Source organism: Myotis daubentonii, chromosome 4 (assembly GCF_963259705.1).
Source record: "Myotis daubentonii chromosome 4, mMyoDau2.1, whole genome shotgun sequence".
Classification (NCBI taxonomy): Eukaryota; Metazoa; Chordata; class Mammalia; order Chiroptera; family Vespertilionidae; genus Myotis; species Myotis daubentonii.
The window spans coordinates 72,886,042-72,904,661 of NC_081843.1; the positions used below are offsets into that span (position 1 = coordinate 72,886,042).

The 18,620-nt window shown below is 36.6% G+C and overlaps 1 protein-coding gene across 3 annotated transcripts in view; it reads right to left on the reverse strand.

The window, feature by feature from the left end:
* ZFYVE16 (zinc finger FYVE-type containing 16) overlaps positions 1 to 18,620 on the reverse strand; it is a 45,963-nt gene that overhangs the window by 17,057 nt on the left and 10,286 nt on the right. For 2 of the 3 annotated variants that reach the window (XM_059694218.1, XM_059694219.1), the window contains exons 2-10: positions 16,801 to 16,909; positions 13,898 to 16,140; positions 12,927 to 13,023; positions 9,992 to 10,156; positions 6,963 to 7,105; positions 4,580 to 4,961; positions 2,308 to 2,430; positions 1,429 to 1,584; positions 485 to 709 (exon numbers count right to left, since the gene is read on the reverse strand). In XM_059694218.1, coding sequence (XP_059550201.1) covers positions 485 to 709; positions 1,429 to 1,584; positions 2,308 to 2,430; positions 4,580 to 4,961; positions 6,963 to 7,105; positions 9,992 to 10,156; positions 12,927 to 13,023; positions 13,898 to 16,140; positions 16,801 to 16,870 — 3,604 coding nt within the window. In that variant the 5' untranslated portion in view covers positions 16,871 to 16,909. The remainder of the gene's footprint in view (positions 1 to 484; positions 710 to 1,428; positions 1,585 to 2,307; positions 2,431 to 4,579; positions 4,962 to 6,962; positions 7,106 to 9,991; positions 10,157 to 12,926; positions 13,024 to 13,897; positions 16,141 to 16,800; positions 16,910 to 18,620) is intronic. The other variant, XM_059694220.1, reaches the window with a different exon arrangement.

An 18,620-nucleotide genomic window follows, 5' to 3' on the forward strand; every position in this document is an offset into this window, starting at 1 on the left:
TCATGCTTAACAAAGATGGGAGCCACTATTTTTAAGTATTTCCTTTTCTAAAAATAGTCAACTCGATTATAGTCAGGAACTGAAAGTAGTAGCACTGATAATCCAAAAATCCTTTAAGTTTGACTCTCTAATGTACACAAATTGAAGGGGGCAATAATTTGTCTTCTTACCGCATAGGCAAAGTAAAATGAACTCTCTACAGTACATACTTTTTAGAAAACTTCAAGATTTTGTGGGTTTGTTCTAAAATTTAAAAAATATATTTTAAGGTAAGTTTATATAATGATTATAAACTTGACTTCATGACATATCAAGGTTTTGTAGACTAATTTGGTAGTACAGGAGGGTTGTTTTGGAATTTGAAAAGTACAGCGAAACAGAAGTGGTTCCATTAATCCATTAAAATTTTTATTTTAATGATACCCCTGGATTCTTCTTTTACTATTTGAACCTATGAAATTTAACTTAATATTCTAAAACTTACCTTTATATTCTGCACCCAATCTCAGCATTAAACGCATAGGGAAAACCTTTGCCCAGGGAATCTCTAGCTTCTGGATAAGAATTCCACAAAGAAAAGGATTACTTGGTAAGGGGAGATCATCAAGTTTCTGAAAAGTAGGTGTAATAAATAGGAATCCTCCATGGTCCTTGCTACCGAGAAAACTCTCGGTAAAGGTAATATTGTCCAAGTTTTCTATGTATTTTCCTGGAAATAAAATCATTTAAAAAAGATTTTAAGTTGTTTAAAGAGGCTTTCTGAGTTTGAATGTTCCCATATAAACTTTCTTATACAAAGCCAATGTAGAATTTTATTTCCACTCTAGAACAAGCATCTATTCAATACCTTGTGTGCACAAAGCTCGGTTATTCCTGGAGAAAGGAATAACCATAAGCTATTTAAAAAATTTCCTCCTTACTGAATGGTCAAGTAAAATCAAAATGTCCCCCAATCTTACACAAACAGTAAGAAAAACATATAGACACATAAAAAATAAAAAAGGTAATAAATAAATTAATTAATTAAATAAAGGCAAATATATTTGACGTAAAAATTTTTTCAAATCTGTATAAAGACACTAATCAGATAAAATGCTAGATTTAAGGAGACTGAAAACAATGATTAAGACCTGAAAAAGCAATAATCTCTTCACAAAATAAATCTTTAGTACAGTTAGCATAACCAAAAGCATAAATGCCTTTAATTAATTTGTCCATCCCCTAGTCTAAGAACTTGTATGCATGCATATAAGCATAAACAATGGACACAGACACTAGGGGGATGAGGGCATGTGCTGGGGGGTGGAAGAGGCCGGGGGAAGGTCAATGGGGAAAAAGGAGAAGTATGTTCTACTATTTTTAATACTTTAAACAAACAAACAAAAAAATTAAAACAAAAATAAAACAGTTCAAAATAAAAAGCTATACCTTTTAGAGCATCTTTATATATGGAGATAAATAGTTTGAAGATGTCCTTAGGAATAGTATCTTCATTTGGCGAACATAACAATAGAATAATAATTTCTGCCTGTCCCAAGCCATGCAATCCATTGGTTGAGAAGTACCAATATTTGTCTGAGGAATCTTAAGTGATAAAAGCATACAACTATCAATTTCCACTTCTATTAACCAAAAACTAAATATAATTGTCTTTTGCATGAAGCACAATTTTCAAATTCCTTATTTTTCCAGAGTTCTCCTCACAAAAACTTTGAATTGCTTAAGATTAATGTAGAAAAGAGAAAAGATTATCTGATGGAGTCAATTAATAAATAACACTAAAATAAAAGATGCACTAATATGGTGAAATGTAGTGGGTAAGAATTAGGTTAGTTTCAAAGAGAATGAAAAGCTGAGAGATGCATTGTTGAGTATTAAGGATTATTTATTACTGAAGATTATTTAGTTTCTTACTTTTAATTGGATCACAAGTCATTGACTTTAAACTGTCTTTATTGCTACTAAATCAGGATTCTTGCTTACCTCAATTACCAAATTTTAATTTCGCTAAAAGCTAAATGAATGAAATGTACTTAATTGCATCATGAACATCAAAATACAGCTCAGCTATAAGCCAATGACCTTAACATAGAACTTATTGAGGGACACTAGTAAAAATCTGGAAGCTTGTATTTCAAGTCCCACCGAATATAAATTTGCAAAAACTTGTATTCATATTTGGCTAAAAAATCCAGTATCCAGTGCTGCTTATTTTCCATGATTGCCAGTATAAATCTAACTTGAGGTTGTAATTAATTCAGAAATACTGCTTTCCAATTAGGCAAAGAAAGATGAATCATTACTTACAAAATACTAACTTGACATTAACGAGTAGATTAGCATTTAGGACAAATGTAACAGGATGAAAAGCTTTGTCTTCAAGAAGCAAAATGATCTGCTCCTGAGATGGGTGTTCTTCTACTACAGGCCCTAATTCATGAAAATGACATATAATTAGAATAAATATGACATCCTGTTAAATATGCTTGCAGTGAAAAAAACAAGATTTATAAATCTACCAATGGCTTGAGCAAATTTAAACAAAAGCAAACATGTTCCATAAAGTCAATCAATATCCTGGACAACTGTTATATACTTACTAGAGGCCCGGTGCATGAAATTTGTGCACTGGGGAAGGGGGTCCCTCAGCCCAGCCTGCCCCCTCTCACAGTCTGGGAGCCCTCAGGGGATGTCCTACTGATGGCTTAGGCCCGCTCCCCAGAGAGTGGGCCTAAGCTGCAGTCTGGCCTCTCTCTACGGAAGGTGACCAGGGGAAGGCACCACCCCCATCACCCTGCTGCTGCTGCCACTGCCAGCCGCCACAGCCACCAAGGTGTTTTCATCAACACGGACTCCAGTCCCTTCACCACGAAAAAATGACAACTTTCTTTAGGCATTTTCAAGATGTCTCTTTCATAGGATATGACATTTCTTTCTTTTTTTTAATCCTCACCTGAGGATATTTTTCCATTGATCTTTAGGGATGTGGAAGAGAGAGGGAAAGACAGAGAGAAACATCAATGTGAGAGAGACACTTCGATTGGTTGCCTCCTGCATGAGCCCTGACCTAGGCCCCAGCCAGGGAGAAGCCTGTAACATAGGTACATGCCCTTGATCAGAATCAAACCCGGACCCTGTGGTCCACAAGCTGAGGCTCTATCCACTGAGCCAAGCCGGCTAGGGCAGGATATGACATTTCTTAGCCCCTCCAGCAGCGGACCTTCGTTTTTTCCTCCAGGAGTGAGGTGGAAAACCCTATAACACCTTCTTGGATTCTTATTACCCAAGTTACCAAGAACACTGTGAGTGGTGTACAGGGAGCTTAGCCAATGAGTGGTAAGAAAAGGTGTTTCCTCTGCAGCTATGCGCAGAGGTGGGACTGCTGGTCCGCTGTCTCCCAGCAGGGGTGGGCCTCCGTGTGTGTGTCCATTCCGGGCCGGGGGCGAGCCCCCTCTGTGCGCGCAGCCTCCTCCTGAGCCAGTTGTGACTGTTACAGCATCCTGACTAATTTGCATATTACCTCTTTATATATATAGATTTTTACTTTTCTATGTATGTAAAGAATTAATACTGCAATGCATATAAATCTTGATATGTTGTGTATACACAAAGATGTTGATTAAAAAGCATATTTATATAATTTTAGCACCTTTAAAATTTTAAAACAAACATTTTTGTAAAGTGGATTCTAGTCTGCCAGCCATTCCAATTATAAATTCTGAAACTTACAATGCTGAGGAAAGTAATCTAGACCCAAGTTGTACATGCTGCTCGCTGACATATGCCCTATGCCAGCAACAAGTGGCAAAAAAAATTAAAAAATAAAATAAAAATCTTGCCAATCAATAGAAAAATATCCATGGCCTGCAAAGAACAGGGCTTGAAGGTATTTTCGCCACTATAGCCAGGTTTATGAAATAGCACCTACTGACAGAAAGAGGTCCTAAGCTCCATTCCCCTACATTGCCATGCACAGAGTATAATCACTTCATGTTGCAGGATGCAGCGTAATGCAAGTATCCTAGGTAACTACTATGAGGTAGAAGCTAACCATAGGATCTTCAGTTTGGAAAGGACCTTATAGATCTAGGGTCTCTTCTTTTAAAAAGAAACTGAGGCCCAAAGAGATTATATAACATGCTTCAAGTCATATACATATTAAATAGCCAATGACAAACTAAAATTCCTAGTTTTGTCATCTAATCCAATATTCTTTTCTTTAGGCACCACTCTCCTTTAAAAAATAAAAATGATATGTAATCAAAACTCTAATACAATGGAAATATTTTCAGAGCTAAAAGTCTATGAGTTTCCCTGCTGTACTGGCCTTTTGTCTCACTCTAAGTTAGGAAGTCAGATATTATAAATGAATCATCATCATCTCAAAAGTTCAAATCTTTTTAGAATTTGTTGTCATGTATGACTTTTTGTAAACTAAAGTTATCAAGACATAATACGTTTCAAATTGTCTAAATTTAAAAAAAATGCATTTCATACAACACAGACAAAATTCATCAGTACATTCTTTAAAAAAACAACAACACCACAACTTTTAAATTTAAGTAACTGCTATTCCTACCTAATTCCTTTTCTTCAGATGCAACCAGAAGAGGGGGCAAACTGTCCTCATCACAAGGCAGAAGACTAATCTTATTGCCCACATTCTTGTCAATACCACATAGTAACCTATAATCTGAAGTATTAGCAACAGGTAAACTGCTGTTCACTAAAACACCAGCTGTAGGACTAGATGGTTCCTCAGTTCCTGCAAAAACATCATCATCTAGTGTAAAAGATCCAGAAGTAGGCAACCCCTCAGTTCCCGTGCTTATGGGCCGTTTTTCCACAGATGAAACCTCAGAAATTGGACTCTGAATTATCTCATTTCTTGTAATATCTCCTATCTCATTGTTTGGTTTTTCCACTGTAGCAGAATAGACGTGATCCACTGTGTTTACCGTCTGTAAAATATGGAATAAAAAAAAATCAGTTTCTAGTCTCTGTTCAAATGTGAAATGTTCATCTCTATAGCCAAACATATCATTTTAATAAGAATAAAACCGAAATGGGCTCATAAATTCTTCATAAGCCAAATTTCCTAAGAAACAGTACCATTTGGCTTCTTCAAATCTAGGAGCATAAGGTTTAGCTTTACTGTATGCTCAGGTAGGTACTAATGACTTTAATTTTGTAGATTAGAAAAAGAAGGCAAGGAGAATTTCAGGATCTTATACCATATCACACAGTGAGCAAATTAGGTTAACCCAAGGATCTCTTTCTCATGACAACCAAAACACCTTGGGTAAGCAAGGGAGAAGAAAAGGGGGAAAGACAGAGAGGGGAGTGGTTAGGCAGCAGAATGGTAACTATAGTCCAAAATAGTAACCACCAGTAATATATTATATCTCAAATATGTTTAAATAAAGCCCTTTCTTTTAGACTGGCCAAACCTGAGTCAATATTAAATGATACCATTTATGAATTCAAATAATACTTACTAACCTATTTAGAACTTTCATTTTGTTAAAATATTGATTAGGGTAGGTGCTAGCTCAGAAACTTTTGGTAATAATGGCTACATGCAAAATCTAGCTCCAGAACTCTTTTTTTAAAAAAAATATATTTTATTGATTTTTTACAGCGAGGAAGGGAGAGGGATAGAGAGTTAGAAACATCAATGAGAGAGAAACATCAATCAGCTACCTCCTGCATACCCCGTACTGGGAATGTGCCCGCAACCAAGGTACATGCCCTTGACCGGAATCGAACATGGGACCCTTGAGTCCACAGGCCCACGCTCTATCCACTGAGCCAAACCGGTTAGGGCCTAGCTCCAGAACTCTTACTGACAAACAGCATATGGTATGTGAACTTGAACAGAGCATGATACATATCCATCTTGTGTAATGTATGTACCCAGAATAAACCAGGTAACTGGCACAGAGTAAATACTCAATAAATATTTGTTTAATGAATAAAACATTCTTACTTCGTGTATTAATATTTGCTTCTATGAGCATTTTGCTACTTTACAATGAGAATTCTTAGTGGACTAGGAGTCTATATTATGTATCTTCTACTTAACACCTAGTACATTTGTGTAAATGCAAACATAAATACACCATCACATACTTTACTAAATCCTTGAAAATCATTAAACAAATATTAGTCTAAATCTCAGTTCTATTTCCCTATAACAGTGTTTCTTAAAGTGTGGTCCAAGGATTCCTGGGGTCCCCAAGACCCTTTCAGGGAGTCAGTGAGGTCCTAGGATTTTCTTCATATAATTTCATCAAAACAACATATCACAACAGACTGAATATACAGGCAATTATGAGAGCTTTTCTTCTACTAAGTCAGACATAAAACTGAAATGTAAAATAATATTATCCCTGCTGGGCCAGCATGTCTCAGTGGTTGAGGATCGACCTATGAACCAGGAGATCAAGGTTCAAATCCCGGTCACTCGATCCCCAGTGTGGTGCACGCAGGAAGCAGCCGATCATGATTCTCTCTCATCATTGATGTTTCTATCTCTCTCTTTCTCTCCCAACCTTTCTGAAATCAATAAAAAATATTTAAAAAAGAAGTTATCCCTGATTAAATTTTTGTTTTGAAATTTTTCTCATAGTATTTCTATTAATATTAGTTTATTTTAACTAATGAATTTTAAATTTTCTCAATTTTAATATAGTAATTATCTATAGTATAATCTACAAAACTTATAGCTCTTTTGAATTCTCAATAACTTTTAAGAGCACAAAATGGTATTGAGACCAAAAGTTTGACAATGAAAAGGTAAAACCTAAAAAATATCCTCTATATCAAATATTTCTCATTTTAGGAAACTCATAGTGTTAAAAAAAAACAACAAAACCATACTCTAATAATCACATAAGGAATTGAATTACCTATAAAATAAAATTTTATTAAATCAACAAGTCATTCTTTAGATTCCTTACCAAGGGCAGATCTGGTAAGAGAGGACTAAAGTCTTCAGGACATCTTTTACTTCCAGATGATAATTTTGCTGTATCTGCAACTTCACCATTGGGCAATATACCATCTGCAAACCATACTCTCTTCTGTTCTTTGGAACATAATCCTAGATTCAGTTTCAAAAATAAAGCATTTTAACTTGGCAATACTGCAATGATTTAATATAAAAATGGGTCAGAAAATGTTTTCAAAAGCTTTTGCTATCTATTATTAAGCCTAAAGAAATGGCCTTATGTGCAGCTACCCAGAGCACAAGTCTTTTTCTAATCCATACTAAGGCAGGATGAGCCTGGGAAGCACATATTCAGAAAAGGAGTGGACACGCCCTGACCGGTTTGGCTCATGGATAGAGCGTCGGCCTCAGATTGAAGGGTCCCAGGTTCGATTCTGGTCAAGGGCATGTACCTTGGTTGCGGGATCAACCCCCAATAGGGGGTGTACAGGAGGCAGCTCATCAATGTTTCTCTCTCATCAGTGTTTCTGACTCTCTCTCCCTTTCCCTTCCTCTCTGTAAAATAGCAATAAAAATATCTAAAAAACAAAAAAACAAAAAAAAAAACAAGAAAAGGAGTGGACAGGAGAGGTTATTTCTTAAAGACAAAGGGGGCAGATTTAAAGCCTATATTATTAAAACTTATTTGTGCCAAAGCCAGTTTGGCTCAGTGGATAGAGCGTCGGCCTGCGGACTGAAGGGTCCTGGGTTCGATTCCCGTCAGGGGCATGTACCTGGGTTGCGGGCACTTCCCCAGTGGGGGATGTGCGGGAGGCAGCTGATCGATGTTTCTCTCTCATCGATGTTTCTAACTCTCTATCTCTCTCCCTTCCTCTCTGTAAAAAATCAATAAAATATATTTTAAAAAAAAAACAAAACTTATTTGTGAGTGTGGAGTGGAGACTGAGTAAAATTTAGGGACTAAGGCACAGGAAAGAAAAATGGACTATACAGAGCATGGCAGATAAGCAAAGAAAAACACTTGAAGAACAGAAAGAGGCATAAAAATTTAAAAAATGAAACAGGATCACTTGTGCATTAGAGGTCATTTCTTTTAATTTATTTGATGAGAGAAGCATAATATGTTTTATTCTTATAATGAAGATATTAAACTTTATTAATATTTATTAAGATTTTCATCCCATATTTGGAGGAAATAACTAGATATCAGCATGAATATTTGTTCTTTTGTTATAAAGCATCTACAAAGGAGGGTTATGAAAATTTTTGCCAGATGATTTTAGAACAATATTAAGATTAAAAGGATTAATATATCTACTTTCCAAAATATAATACAGAATAACACTGAAAAAACTAGAATCATATATAATTTTTGCATTATGAGTACACATATTAAATAAAGTATCTTTCTTATATTTGCAATACTTTTATAGTTTAATAATTCACAATGTCAATATAAGAAAATATATAAATATTTCTAAAAACAAATTTATTCAGCTTTAGAACTATAATATGTAAGCATACATTTATTCAGATGGAAAAAGACACATGGGATAAGATTATTACAATAGCTTTATTAACTCTTGTTTCGTGCATTTACAATTGTAAACCTACTTTTGCCCACTCCTATATATGCTGAATCTCCTTATTTAAGTTACTAGAGGCCCAGTGCATGAAGTTCATGCACTGGGGGTAGGGAGGTCCTTCATCCTGTCCTGTGCTGTCTCGCAGTCTGGGACCCCTGTGGGGATGTCCACCTGCCAGCTTAGGCCCACTCCTGGGGTGATTGGGCCTAAGCTGGCAGTCAGACATCCCTCTGGCAGCCTGGGAGCCCTAAGCCACAGTCAGACATCCTTAGCACTGCTGCAGAAGCTCCTGCCACCGCTGCTGCACGCTCGCAGCCATCAGCCTGGCTTATGGCTGAGCAGAGCTCCCCCTGTGGGAGTGCACTGACCATCAGGGGGCAGCTCCTGCATGGAGCATCTGCCCCCTGGTGGTCAGTGCGTGTCATAGTGACCAGTAATTTCCAGTTGTTCCACTGTTAGGGTCAATTTGCATATTACCCTTTTATTATATAGGATAATGATAAATGGAACATAGCTATTAAGTGAGGAAACTAAAGTCCAAAATAATTGTCATAAGTATCTGAATTTGCCTTTAACTGATAGTTAAAGTCATTTTATAGCATGCAACAGACTAATAGTTGATGTTTAAAATGTGAATCGACTTAAGATCCTAATCTACAACAGGTTGTAAAAAAGAACAGAGTCCAAAGATTTAAAAACCATTTTTATTCTAGTAAAACATACATTTAAAAACAGATTTCTAAGGAAATGGAGGTAAGCCAGGTTTTTACCTATTATTTCTCAAACTCAAGCCTACCTTTTCCACCAAGCTCTTTGATGCCATGCTGGAAGTCTGCAAAGTGCAATTCCTAGACCCTCTTGCTAGTTGGGCCTAGTTAGGTTTCACCAATGGTAGGCACAGGTAGATTAGAAGATGAGAAGGAATTTTTTCGTTTGAGTTCCTGCCAAGATTCTTGAAGTAGCAGCACCCCCAGATATAGCTGCACGCTCCATGATTTTCAGTACTCCTTTACATCAACCCCAGAACACTCCTTCAGTCATCTGAGCATGAACCTTATTAGTCTCCTTGATGGTTCTACCATTTGCCTGTTGGTGTTCCCCCAGAGGTCACAGGACCAACCACATGGTACCCCAACCCCTAAATCCCAGGTCTGAGAACCAAGTACTTTCTGGTACTTCTGTACTGTACTCAAGTAATACTGCTTCTCACTTTTTGTTCCCCCTGCCCTAGCACTGGTGATTGCTTCCTGCTGTTTCTAATCCCTGAGTCACTTGAGCATAGCCTTTTTGCTCTTCCAGCCTTCTAATATAGACGTATAACCAGTTTCCTGTATTAAATTCCTTCTGATATCTAGTCTGGCTTCTCTTTCCTCACTAGACCTTGTCAACACTAGAAATTTTCTATTTTAATAATTTATCTGTAGTCTAAGACACAGGATTTTCTTCTAGTTACCTTCAACACTTGGCTGCTTAAGGGCTGAGATTGGTAAGGTTGTAGGTGAAGATGGTACACTGGATGTCTGGGTCTCCTGCAGAGGCTGGATGGTGGCACATTCATCAGAGTGATTAGATTTAAGATTAGAACCAGTTGGGCTCATCATCCTTTCAAATGCCTGAGCTATAACGGGGAGAAAATACCATTAAAATCTCAGATTTTTTAAAATTTCAAAGTAAATATGATATTCTATTTTTCAAGTTGTAAGGAGTAAGAAATCATTGGCTTAGCAAGAAAAAGAAGTGGCACTTGACAAAGATCATGTCCTTACTTTGGTTGGCAGCACTCCACTTCAGTATAAGCTACCAATCAGTTATTTTAACATTATACTTAACTTATGTTTGATATCTATTAAAGAAAATTATTGTTATTTAATATGAGTATTTTTGCCTTTTACCCTTAGAGTCTATTTCTAACATAGTACAGAGTGATTCTTTTAAGATATAAATCATATATCATTACTCTGTTTAAAATTCTTTAATGATTTCCCAACTCTTGGAGTGAACAATTTAAGTTTTACAATGGCTCATAAGACCCTACACAGCCTACATCCCGAACTTCTCTGCCTTCTGTTACTGTCTGACCTCATTTCTCACTACAATTCCACTTGCTCATTATGATCCAGCCACCTACGCCTTCTTGTTTTTCAACAAATCAAGAAGCACTCTCCTAGCTTAGGGCCTTTGCTCTTATTGTTCTCTCTGCTTAGAATGTTCTTCCCATAGATATTCACATAGCTTTATTCTCTTCCTTCAAGTCTCTGCTCATATATCATTATCATAAAATCTTACTCTGACCACTTTATAAAAAAATACAGACTTTTGCCTCCAATCTGTTACTATCTACCCCTCTTACACTCTTTTATTTTCATTTAGGATATTATCATCATCTGATATTCTCTTTGCCTACTGTCCGTCCACTTTTCCCAAATTTGTAAGCTCCATGAGAACAAGGAGTCTATTTGTTCTCAGTCAGTGCTCCAGAATACAGAATGGTACCTGAACATTGCTGAATGATTTTTCATCCGAGTAACACAGAACAGAACTGGTAGCTCTCCCTTCAGCATATCTCCAAACAGACCTGCTATACATGCTGCCACTACTAAAAGTGCCTTCCTTAAGTGACAGTAAATGATAGCATTCTTATGAAATGGCTTCCACTAACCAACTGAAATCCGAACATCTTACTCTGGGTTTCAAAGGAATTTCCATCTTGCCCTAAATCAACCTAATGGCACTCGCACCCAGGCTGTCTTGAAACTTACAGTCTCAGCACGAATTCCTCAATGTCCATATCTCTATTCAAATTATTTTTTCTTCTAATACTTCATGAAATGTGTCTCACAACCTTTGAGCCATCTTTCTCCTCTTATTTAATAACATTATCTTAAATGATCATTTCTACCATTTTCAATGCTAAAGGTGATGAAAACAAATTATTATGTTTTCTTGTGGTGTATAAAGTAATGCTAAAGAGAACCATAAATAAAATTACATGCTCTATGATATCAAAACAGAATAAATAAAAGATAGCTAAATAAACAAATGGTTTTTCAAAAGAATTTCTTTGGGGAAGTACCTCTCCTTGAGTTGGACTTGCCCGCCTGGACCTCCAATATTGCAAAATTAAAAAAAAAAAAAAAAAAAAAAAGAATTTCTTTGCTAAACCAATGTTTGAGCTCAATACCCTACTTAGAGTCTTTAATGACCCTTGATCTTCTCCCCTTCTGGATTCTTACAGTCAGAATATGTATTAATGTCCACCTAAGAATCTGACCTATCTACTCAAATGTTTCAAATCTTCATGGCTAACAGCAGGAGCAGTTGTCTTCTAGGCTATTGAAGCAGTGTAAAAAAAAACACAGAACTATAAGCACTTAAGCTAACCTCCTCACAAACAATGGTGATAATACAGAAATATGAAAAGATTTATACTCTATTATCTTCCAGAACACATGTCAACAGCAGGGAGTAAAGCAGCTTACCTCAAGCTAACAGACTCACATCAAAGCTTTTTGGAGAACTGCTGAAAAAATTTATCTTCATTCAAAAGAGAAAAACAAATTATCAGGTATTTACTCTCCTGGCTAACAGGAAGCACTGCCTGAGCTAGTACACAGGCTTGGTCTTCAAAGAGTCCCAAGTAATATTTGCTGGGAATTAAATTGTCAACAAATTTTAGAAAATGCCAAGAAGTACTCAAAAGAACAAATGTGTATTTGAGGAAAAAAACACAAAACACACAACACACACACATACACACACACACAACTGTGAGAATTCAAGACCACAAAGATTATTGCTCATAATGGTAGTTAGCTAGGGAGCCAGAGAAACAGTAGGAAACACATAAAAACAAAATTCTATAAATTGAAAAGGGAAAAAAAATATGAGACAAAAATATACAAATAGTGTGGCAGTCCTATAAATTTATCTATAAGATAGATATCATTATCTTATTTTTTATTCCCATCTTAGGCTGTAGTTTTCTAAAGGGTAAGAACTATTATCTTGCCTGGTGCTATTAATATATAAGATTAAATACCACTTATTAGTAGGTATTCGATAAATGTTTAGATTAAGATGATAATGACAACAATGATGATGGCAAAAACAATAGGCAGATGAAATGCAGCACTTAGGGACTTGGTACCTGTTAAAAAGTTAATGAAATGCCACTCCAGAAATTGAATGCTTCCTTTCCAAACTGGTAGCATTAAGTGTGACAGTGGAACAAAAAGAAGAGAAACCAAGCCTTGGGATGTCCCACCTAAGCCACATAAGGCAACACTAGGTCCTCGCCTTAAGAAAATAAAGAAGTTTATCTTTGTCACAATCCAATTGTTATGAAGACATATTCAATTACTTAGAGAAAATGTCAGGTTACTACTCACCTTTACTAATGGTTTCATAGCAGACCACACAGACTCTTGCTTCCTTTTCTAGATACTGCAGTTTACACTTCCTATTACAACAGACACCACAAAATACCTATAAAGAATAAAATATCAAATTTGGTTCTATTTCATACATACTTATACCTATTGGAGGTGGGGGGGGGGGGAGGCCCCAAATCTAATTAACCAAAAACCATTTTTTTTATTATATAATTTTTTGGATCACTATATTCATAGATAGTTAATAAAAATACTTTTATCTAGCCCTGGCCAGTATGGCTCAGTTGGTTGGGGCGTCATCCTGTACAACAGAAGGTCTCTGGCTCGATTCCTGGTCAGGGCATATGCCTACGTTGTGAGTTCAGTGCCCCCTCAGGTCACATGCAGGAGGCAACCGATTGATGTTTCTCTTTCCCTCTCTCTCAAAGCATGTACTCATCTGAGGTTTTGTTTTTTTTGGGGGGTTTTTTTTAAAGCAATGTTACTTCTATAGCCAACTCTCAGGAGTTTACAGATAATCATGGCAGCCAGAACACAAATGAGGTCAGCGTCACTGTTATGAACCTTGCGTAAGCCTATCTTTTTTCAGTGTTTACCTGACCACAACACTAGCTACAGAATAGTTCGGAAATTAAGTATTCAAGGATAAATGGAGATCTGGCTGAATTGAGAGTATCTGATGTGTTAATGTTAGATAGATAAAGACAAGTATGTGAAATCTAATTTCACAAAAATTAGTAAATAGTGTTCCTCATTTCCATTATGTAATACTCATGATGACTTGACATTTATTCAACTCTCAAACAATCTATAAAATGATAATGCTTTCTATATTTCTATGAAAGTGAAAAACAATGATTTTAAATTAAAGGAAGTTTTTAATAATCTATTAATGAGCTTTTCTATCACATAGAATTTCATTTAAAATGTCTCAGAAGAATAAGACTTAAAAATTTTGTATAACTTACCTTCCCACATGCTCGGCAGTGGTGCCGCCGTTTTGTAAAGGTAAATTTGACTTGGCAGTTCATACAGTTTGGAGCTTCTGAATCAGGAACCCAAGTAGGCTGTTTCTGGCCCAAAACCAAGCCTTCTTTGCAAGTGTTTACAGGTAGAGATTCTTCATTTGCAGTTACAAGACTGGATCCACTTTCAAAATTACTTTCTATATCAATGTAATTAGAGTTAAAACTAACCTGAGGATCGGTTATAGAATTTGTAGTACAAGTTGTTGGAGCAATGGTTAGGCTGGGTTCACTTTCAGGCACAGTTGGAACATCTGGTTTATTTGGTTCTTTTGAACTCCTTGTTCTTGAGGGAACACTAAACTGCTTAGGTCTGGCCCCTCCAACATAAACAGATTGACTGTTAAAATCAGAGACTGACAATTCACTAGAACTCTCAGATTTACTAACTAACCCTTGTTCAATGGGAATTGTACTTTTTTCCCCTAAAGAAAGGCTACCAATTTCTGTTGTATTTTGTTTATCAACTGTTTCACCAGGACTTTCCCCAGTAGCTCCTGCTTCAGCATTGAAATATGTATTATTGTCATTTCCATCATCTAGGCTTTTCAAATCTATCTCATTCATTTGAGATTTTGAGTCATTTACAGTTTCTTCAAATGACTTTATGTTACTTGTCTGAAGATACTGTTCGGTTAGAAAGGCATCAAGTTCAGCATCACTAACTAGTGTGCCACTTTTTATGCCTTCATCAATATTAAAGTAACCTAAGTCTTGTCCATCAATATCATTGCTTAGAAAAGTGAGACCTTCACAATGATTGGAAGAATCTGGGGCATTTGCACCCAAAAGCTCCATTTGCGATTCTGCTGCTGTAGAAGAACTGGTGTTATCAGAGTAATCCAAAGAATCAACTCTGATTTCCTTCTGGTCAGGATCTGCCTTTCCATCTCCCATCTTTTCAATTAATGGCTGAGGAAGTATGTTTTTACATTTTTCTTGTTTCAAAAGATCAGTCTCATTCAATGGTTCCCCACCCAGAATAACACTCTTCTCTATTTCTTCATGCACAGCCACTGCTTCTTGTATATTATCTTTATGCTCATCCTGATGTAAACAATCACCATGTGTTTTACTTTCAATCAATGATCCACACAAAGACCCAGGTACTGGAAGACAGGACAATGAGGAATATCTATCTTCACTTGAAACATGTAAAGTTGAAGAAGAATCTTCGATTACATCTGTATTATCTTTAAGATCTAATTTTGAGTCTTCTTTTGCAGATTCTTTTATAAATATAGCAGTCCTATCTTCTTGAAAGAAGTCAGGTAATTTGAAATTTTCATCTCTTGAACTTGAATCATTTAAGGATAAACTGTCATTTTTTGGAAGACTGCAAGGCAAAGCATTTAGGCTACCTCTTTCTTTTAAACATTCTGTGGGAGCTATGGCCGCCACATGTACCTCCTCTTCTGCCACACAGCCATCCGCTTTTACTAATTCACATGGCTGGTTCTTGTGTTGTAGGTTGTCTTTGGCATCAAACGTTTTGGAACTTTGTTGAGTCAAGGCAGGTGGCATGTTCAAATCATCAACTGGTTCTAACTGATTAGAGATCTTTATATCTTTTAAATTTTCTTTTCCACTATAATTACATGAATCTGAAAGAGTTGTATCTATGTTAATATTCAATTCGTTAGTTCCACTGATTTCTCTATTTTGTAATTCAGAGCTGACATAATTTTGTTCTTCTCTGACAGCATTATTACCATGGTCTGTTGATGAAACACAAAGAGTTTCTGACACTGAAGATAAATCCAATCCAATCAAAGAATCTGCACTGGACTTAAAATCATCTGGCAATAATTTTTTAATATATTCTTCATTATTAGTTACATGAACTAAGTTACCCATGTCACTTATCAGATCACAGACAGGTTTACTACATCGTCCCATATAAAAAGGCTGGATTTCATCTGAAGTGCCACCACCATCCACAGAAGAAAGGAGATCAAGTCCCGTTACGTTTTTCTCATTTTGTATAGAAGTTAGTCCCTCATCTGTTTTTTCGTTCAGTGAAATCTGATTTGTTTCATAGCATGTTTCTGATGAGACACAACAATTAATGCATTGCTGATCCTTTGGTAACAGTGAAGTTAACTGTGAGGAAGCCAACTCTGAAGAAACTGAACAGTGGTTAGAATCATATGCATTTTGTGCATCCTGGAGATAATCTTGTTCATCTAATTAAAATAAAGATACAGTGTTATTCAAGAGACTCAAATAAAAATTATTACAAAGATGTCATGTTTCAAAGACTTCCAAGCTAACAACTTTTTTTAGAGATAGAGTACTCTCTTGCAAAATAGTAATAAAATCCAAAATTATTTTTATTTGGATTTAAAGTACTTGGGGTTTTTACTTTTGACTGTCAATATCATAAAGTGATAGAAATTCACTCAAAATAACTCAGTTAAACTATAAAAATCAATCTAAGGAATAACTGAAAAAACAAGCTACCTTCTTTGTTCCATCTTCCAGGTTCCTAGTCTTCATTCTAAGATGTGGAAAATACCATCTCTCATAGTAATGAAATACAAACTTATGTAGAGCTTTCAAGTTACTTTTAGCTGGTTCCTATGTTGGTTTTAAAGATCCTTCTTTTTTAGCTAAATTTGTACCTGGAGAAAAACTTAGTTAACTTACTTTTATTTCTAGCTATTTGTTCCATTCAGTATAAGAACAAACTAATATGTTATAATGAAATAAGTGAATCTTTTGTAGAAGATAATCATATGACCAAAATCAAAACCAAATTTTGCTAAGAGTACTCTGTATCTGATATAATAGAATTAAAGACATTTTAAAATTTCATTAGTGACAAAAATGAAAAACCAACAAACCTGGATTCTGTTCAAAATCATCAAGGAGTTTGTCCAAGTCACTGACTGCTGCTTTAAAATAACTGTCCATCCTACCTGTAGACTTATTCAGAATTTAATTCTTGTATGCCTAGAAAACAAAAAGTATGATAGTTCATTTTATTCTCTAACATATAAGTATTATGCCATCTACTGTATGCCAAAAAACATAGGATATAGACACAAATAAAATTTGGGAGTATTGCTTTGAGGCATCTATAATTTAGTTGGGGAATCTGCCTCTATATATACAAAAAAAAAAAAAAAGACATGAAAACCAACTCTAACAACATAATATGCAAACATTAACTACTGTAAATTTTGAAACACATATAAATAATTCATGAATCAAAGAAAAATTCATAATTGAAAGCTAAAAATAGTTATAAGTACCATATATTAAATAATATAAATACAGTTGGGGTTCTTCAAAAGTGAAACTAAAAGACGGAAGGGACATCACCCAGAACCACAGGAACGCTGGCTGAGTGGAAGTCCTACAACTAGGAGGAAAGAGAAACGCATACAGATACTCAGAGGAGGCGCAGTGCTGAAGTCAAATTCTGAGTATACCAGAAACTAATACAAAATAATATGGAGGAGAACCAAGATGGCGGCATAGGTTAACGCCGGAGTTTGCTGCTTTGAACAACTACTTCAAAGGTGAAACTAAAAGACAGAACGGACATCACCCAAAACCACAGGAACGCTGGCCGAGTGGAAGTCCTAAAACTAGGAGGAAAGAGAAACGCATACGGACACTCAGAGGAGGCGCAGTGCTGAAGTCAAATTCTGAGGTGCGGAGTGCGCGGAGCGGGCTGGCGGCGGAGGGCGCGGTTGTTGTTTTCAATCGGGAGGGAGTCGCAGACTCTGAGCTCCAGATACAGGCGAGTCTTTAGGGACCCAGGCTCAAACGGGAGAAGCGGACTGTCTGGCTTCGGTCAGAGCGAGTGCAGCTTTCTCTCCGAGCTTCGCAGCGGGTGCTGGAACTCAGAGAGGCAGAGCCCCTGGGGACAGGACTGAGAGCCGCCATAACTGCTCTCTCCGGCCCACCCTGTTGATCCTGTGCGACCCGCCCTGCCCAAGCCCTGCACAGAGGCATTTGCCGGATAGCCTCAGGCAAAGGCTAGATTAGCACCTCCCTAGAGGACAGAAGTTCTCTCACTGCTGACACAGCTGATTCTCATAGCCACTTGGCCTGGAGGTCAAACCCTCCCTGGAATTAGCTACAACAATCAAGATTTATCTATAAGATTGCGAACAAAGACCACTAGGGGGTGCACCAAAGAAGCATAACAAAATGCGGAGACAAAGAAACAGGACAAAATTGTCAATGGAAGAAAGAGTTCAGAACCACACTTTTAAGGTCTCTCAAGAACTGTTTAGAAGCTGCCGATAAACTTAATGAGATCTACACGAAAACTAATAAGACCCTCGATCTTATATTGGGGAACCAACTAGAAATTAAGCACACACGGTCTGAAATAACGAATATTAAACAGACGCCCGACAGCAGACCAGAGGAGCGCAAGAATCAAGTCAATGATTTGAATTGCGAGGAAGCAAAAAACATCCAACCGGAAAAGCAAAATGAAAAAAGAATCCAAAAATGCGAGGATAGTGTAAGGAGCCTCTGGGACAGCTTCAAGCGTACCAACATCAGAATTATAGGGGTGCCAGAAGATGAGAGAGAGCAAGATATTGAAAACCTATTTGAAGAAATAATGACAGAAAACTTCCCCCACCTGGTGAAAGAAATGGACTTACAGGTCCAAGAAGCGCGGAGAACCCCAAACAAAAGG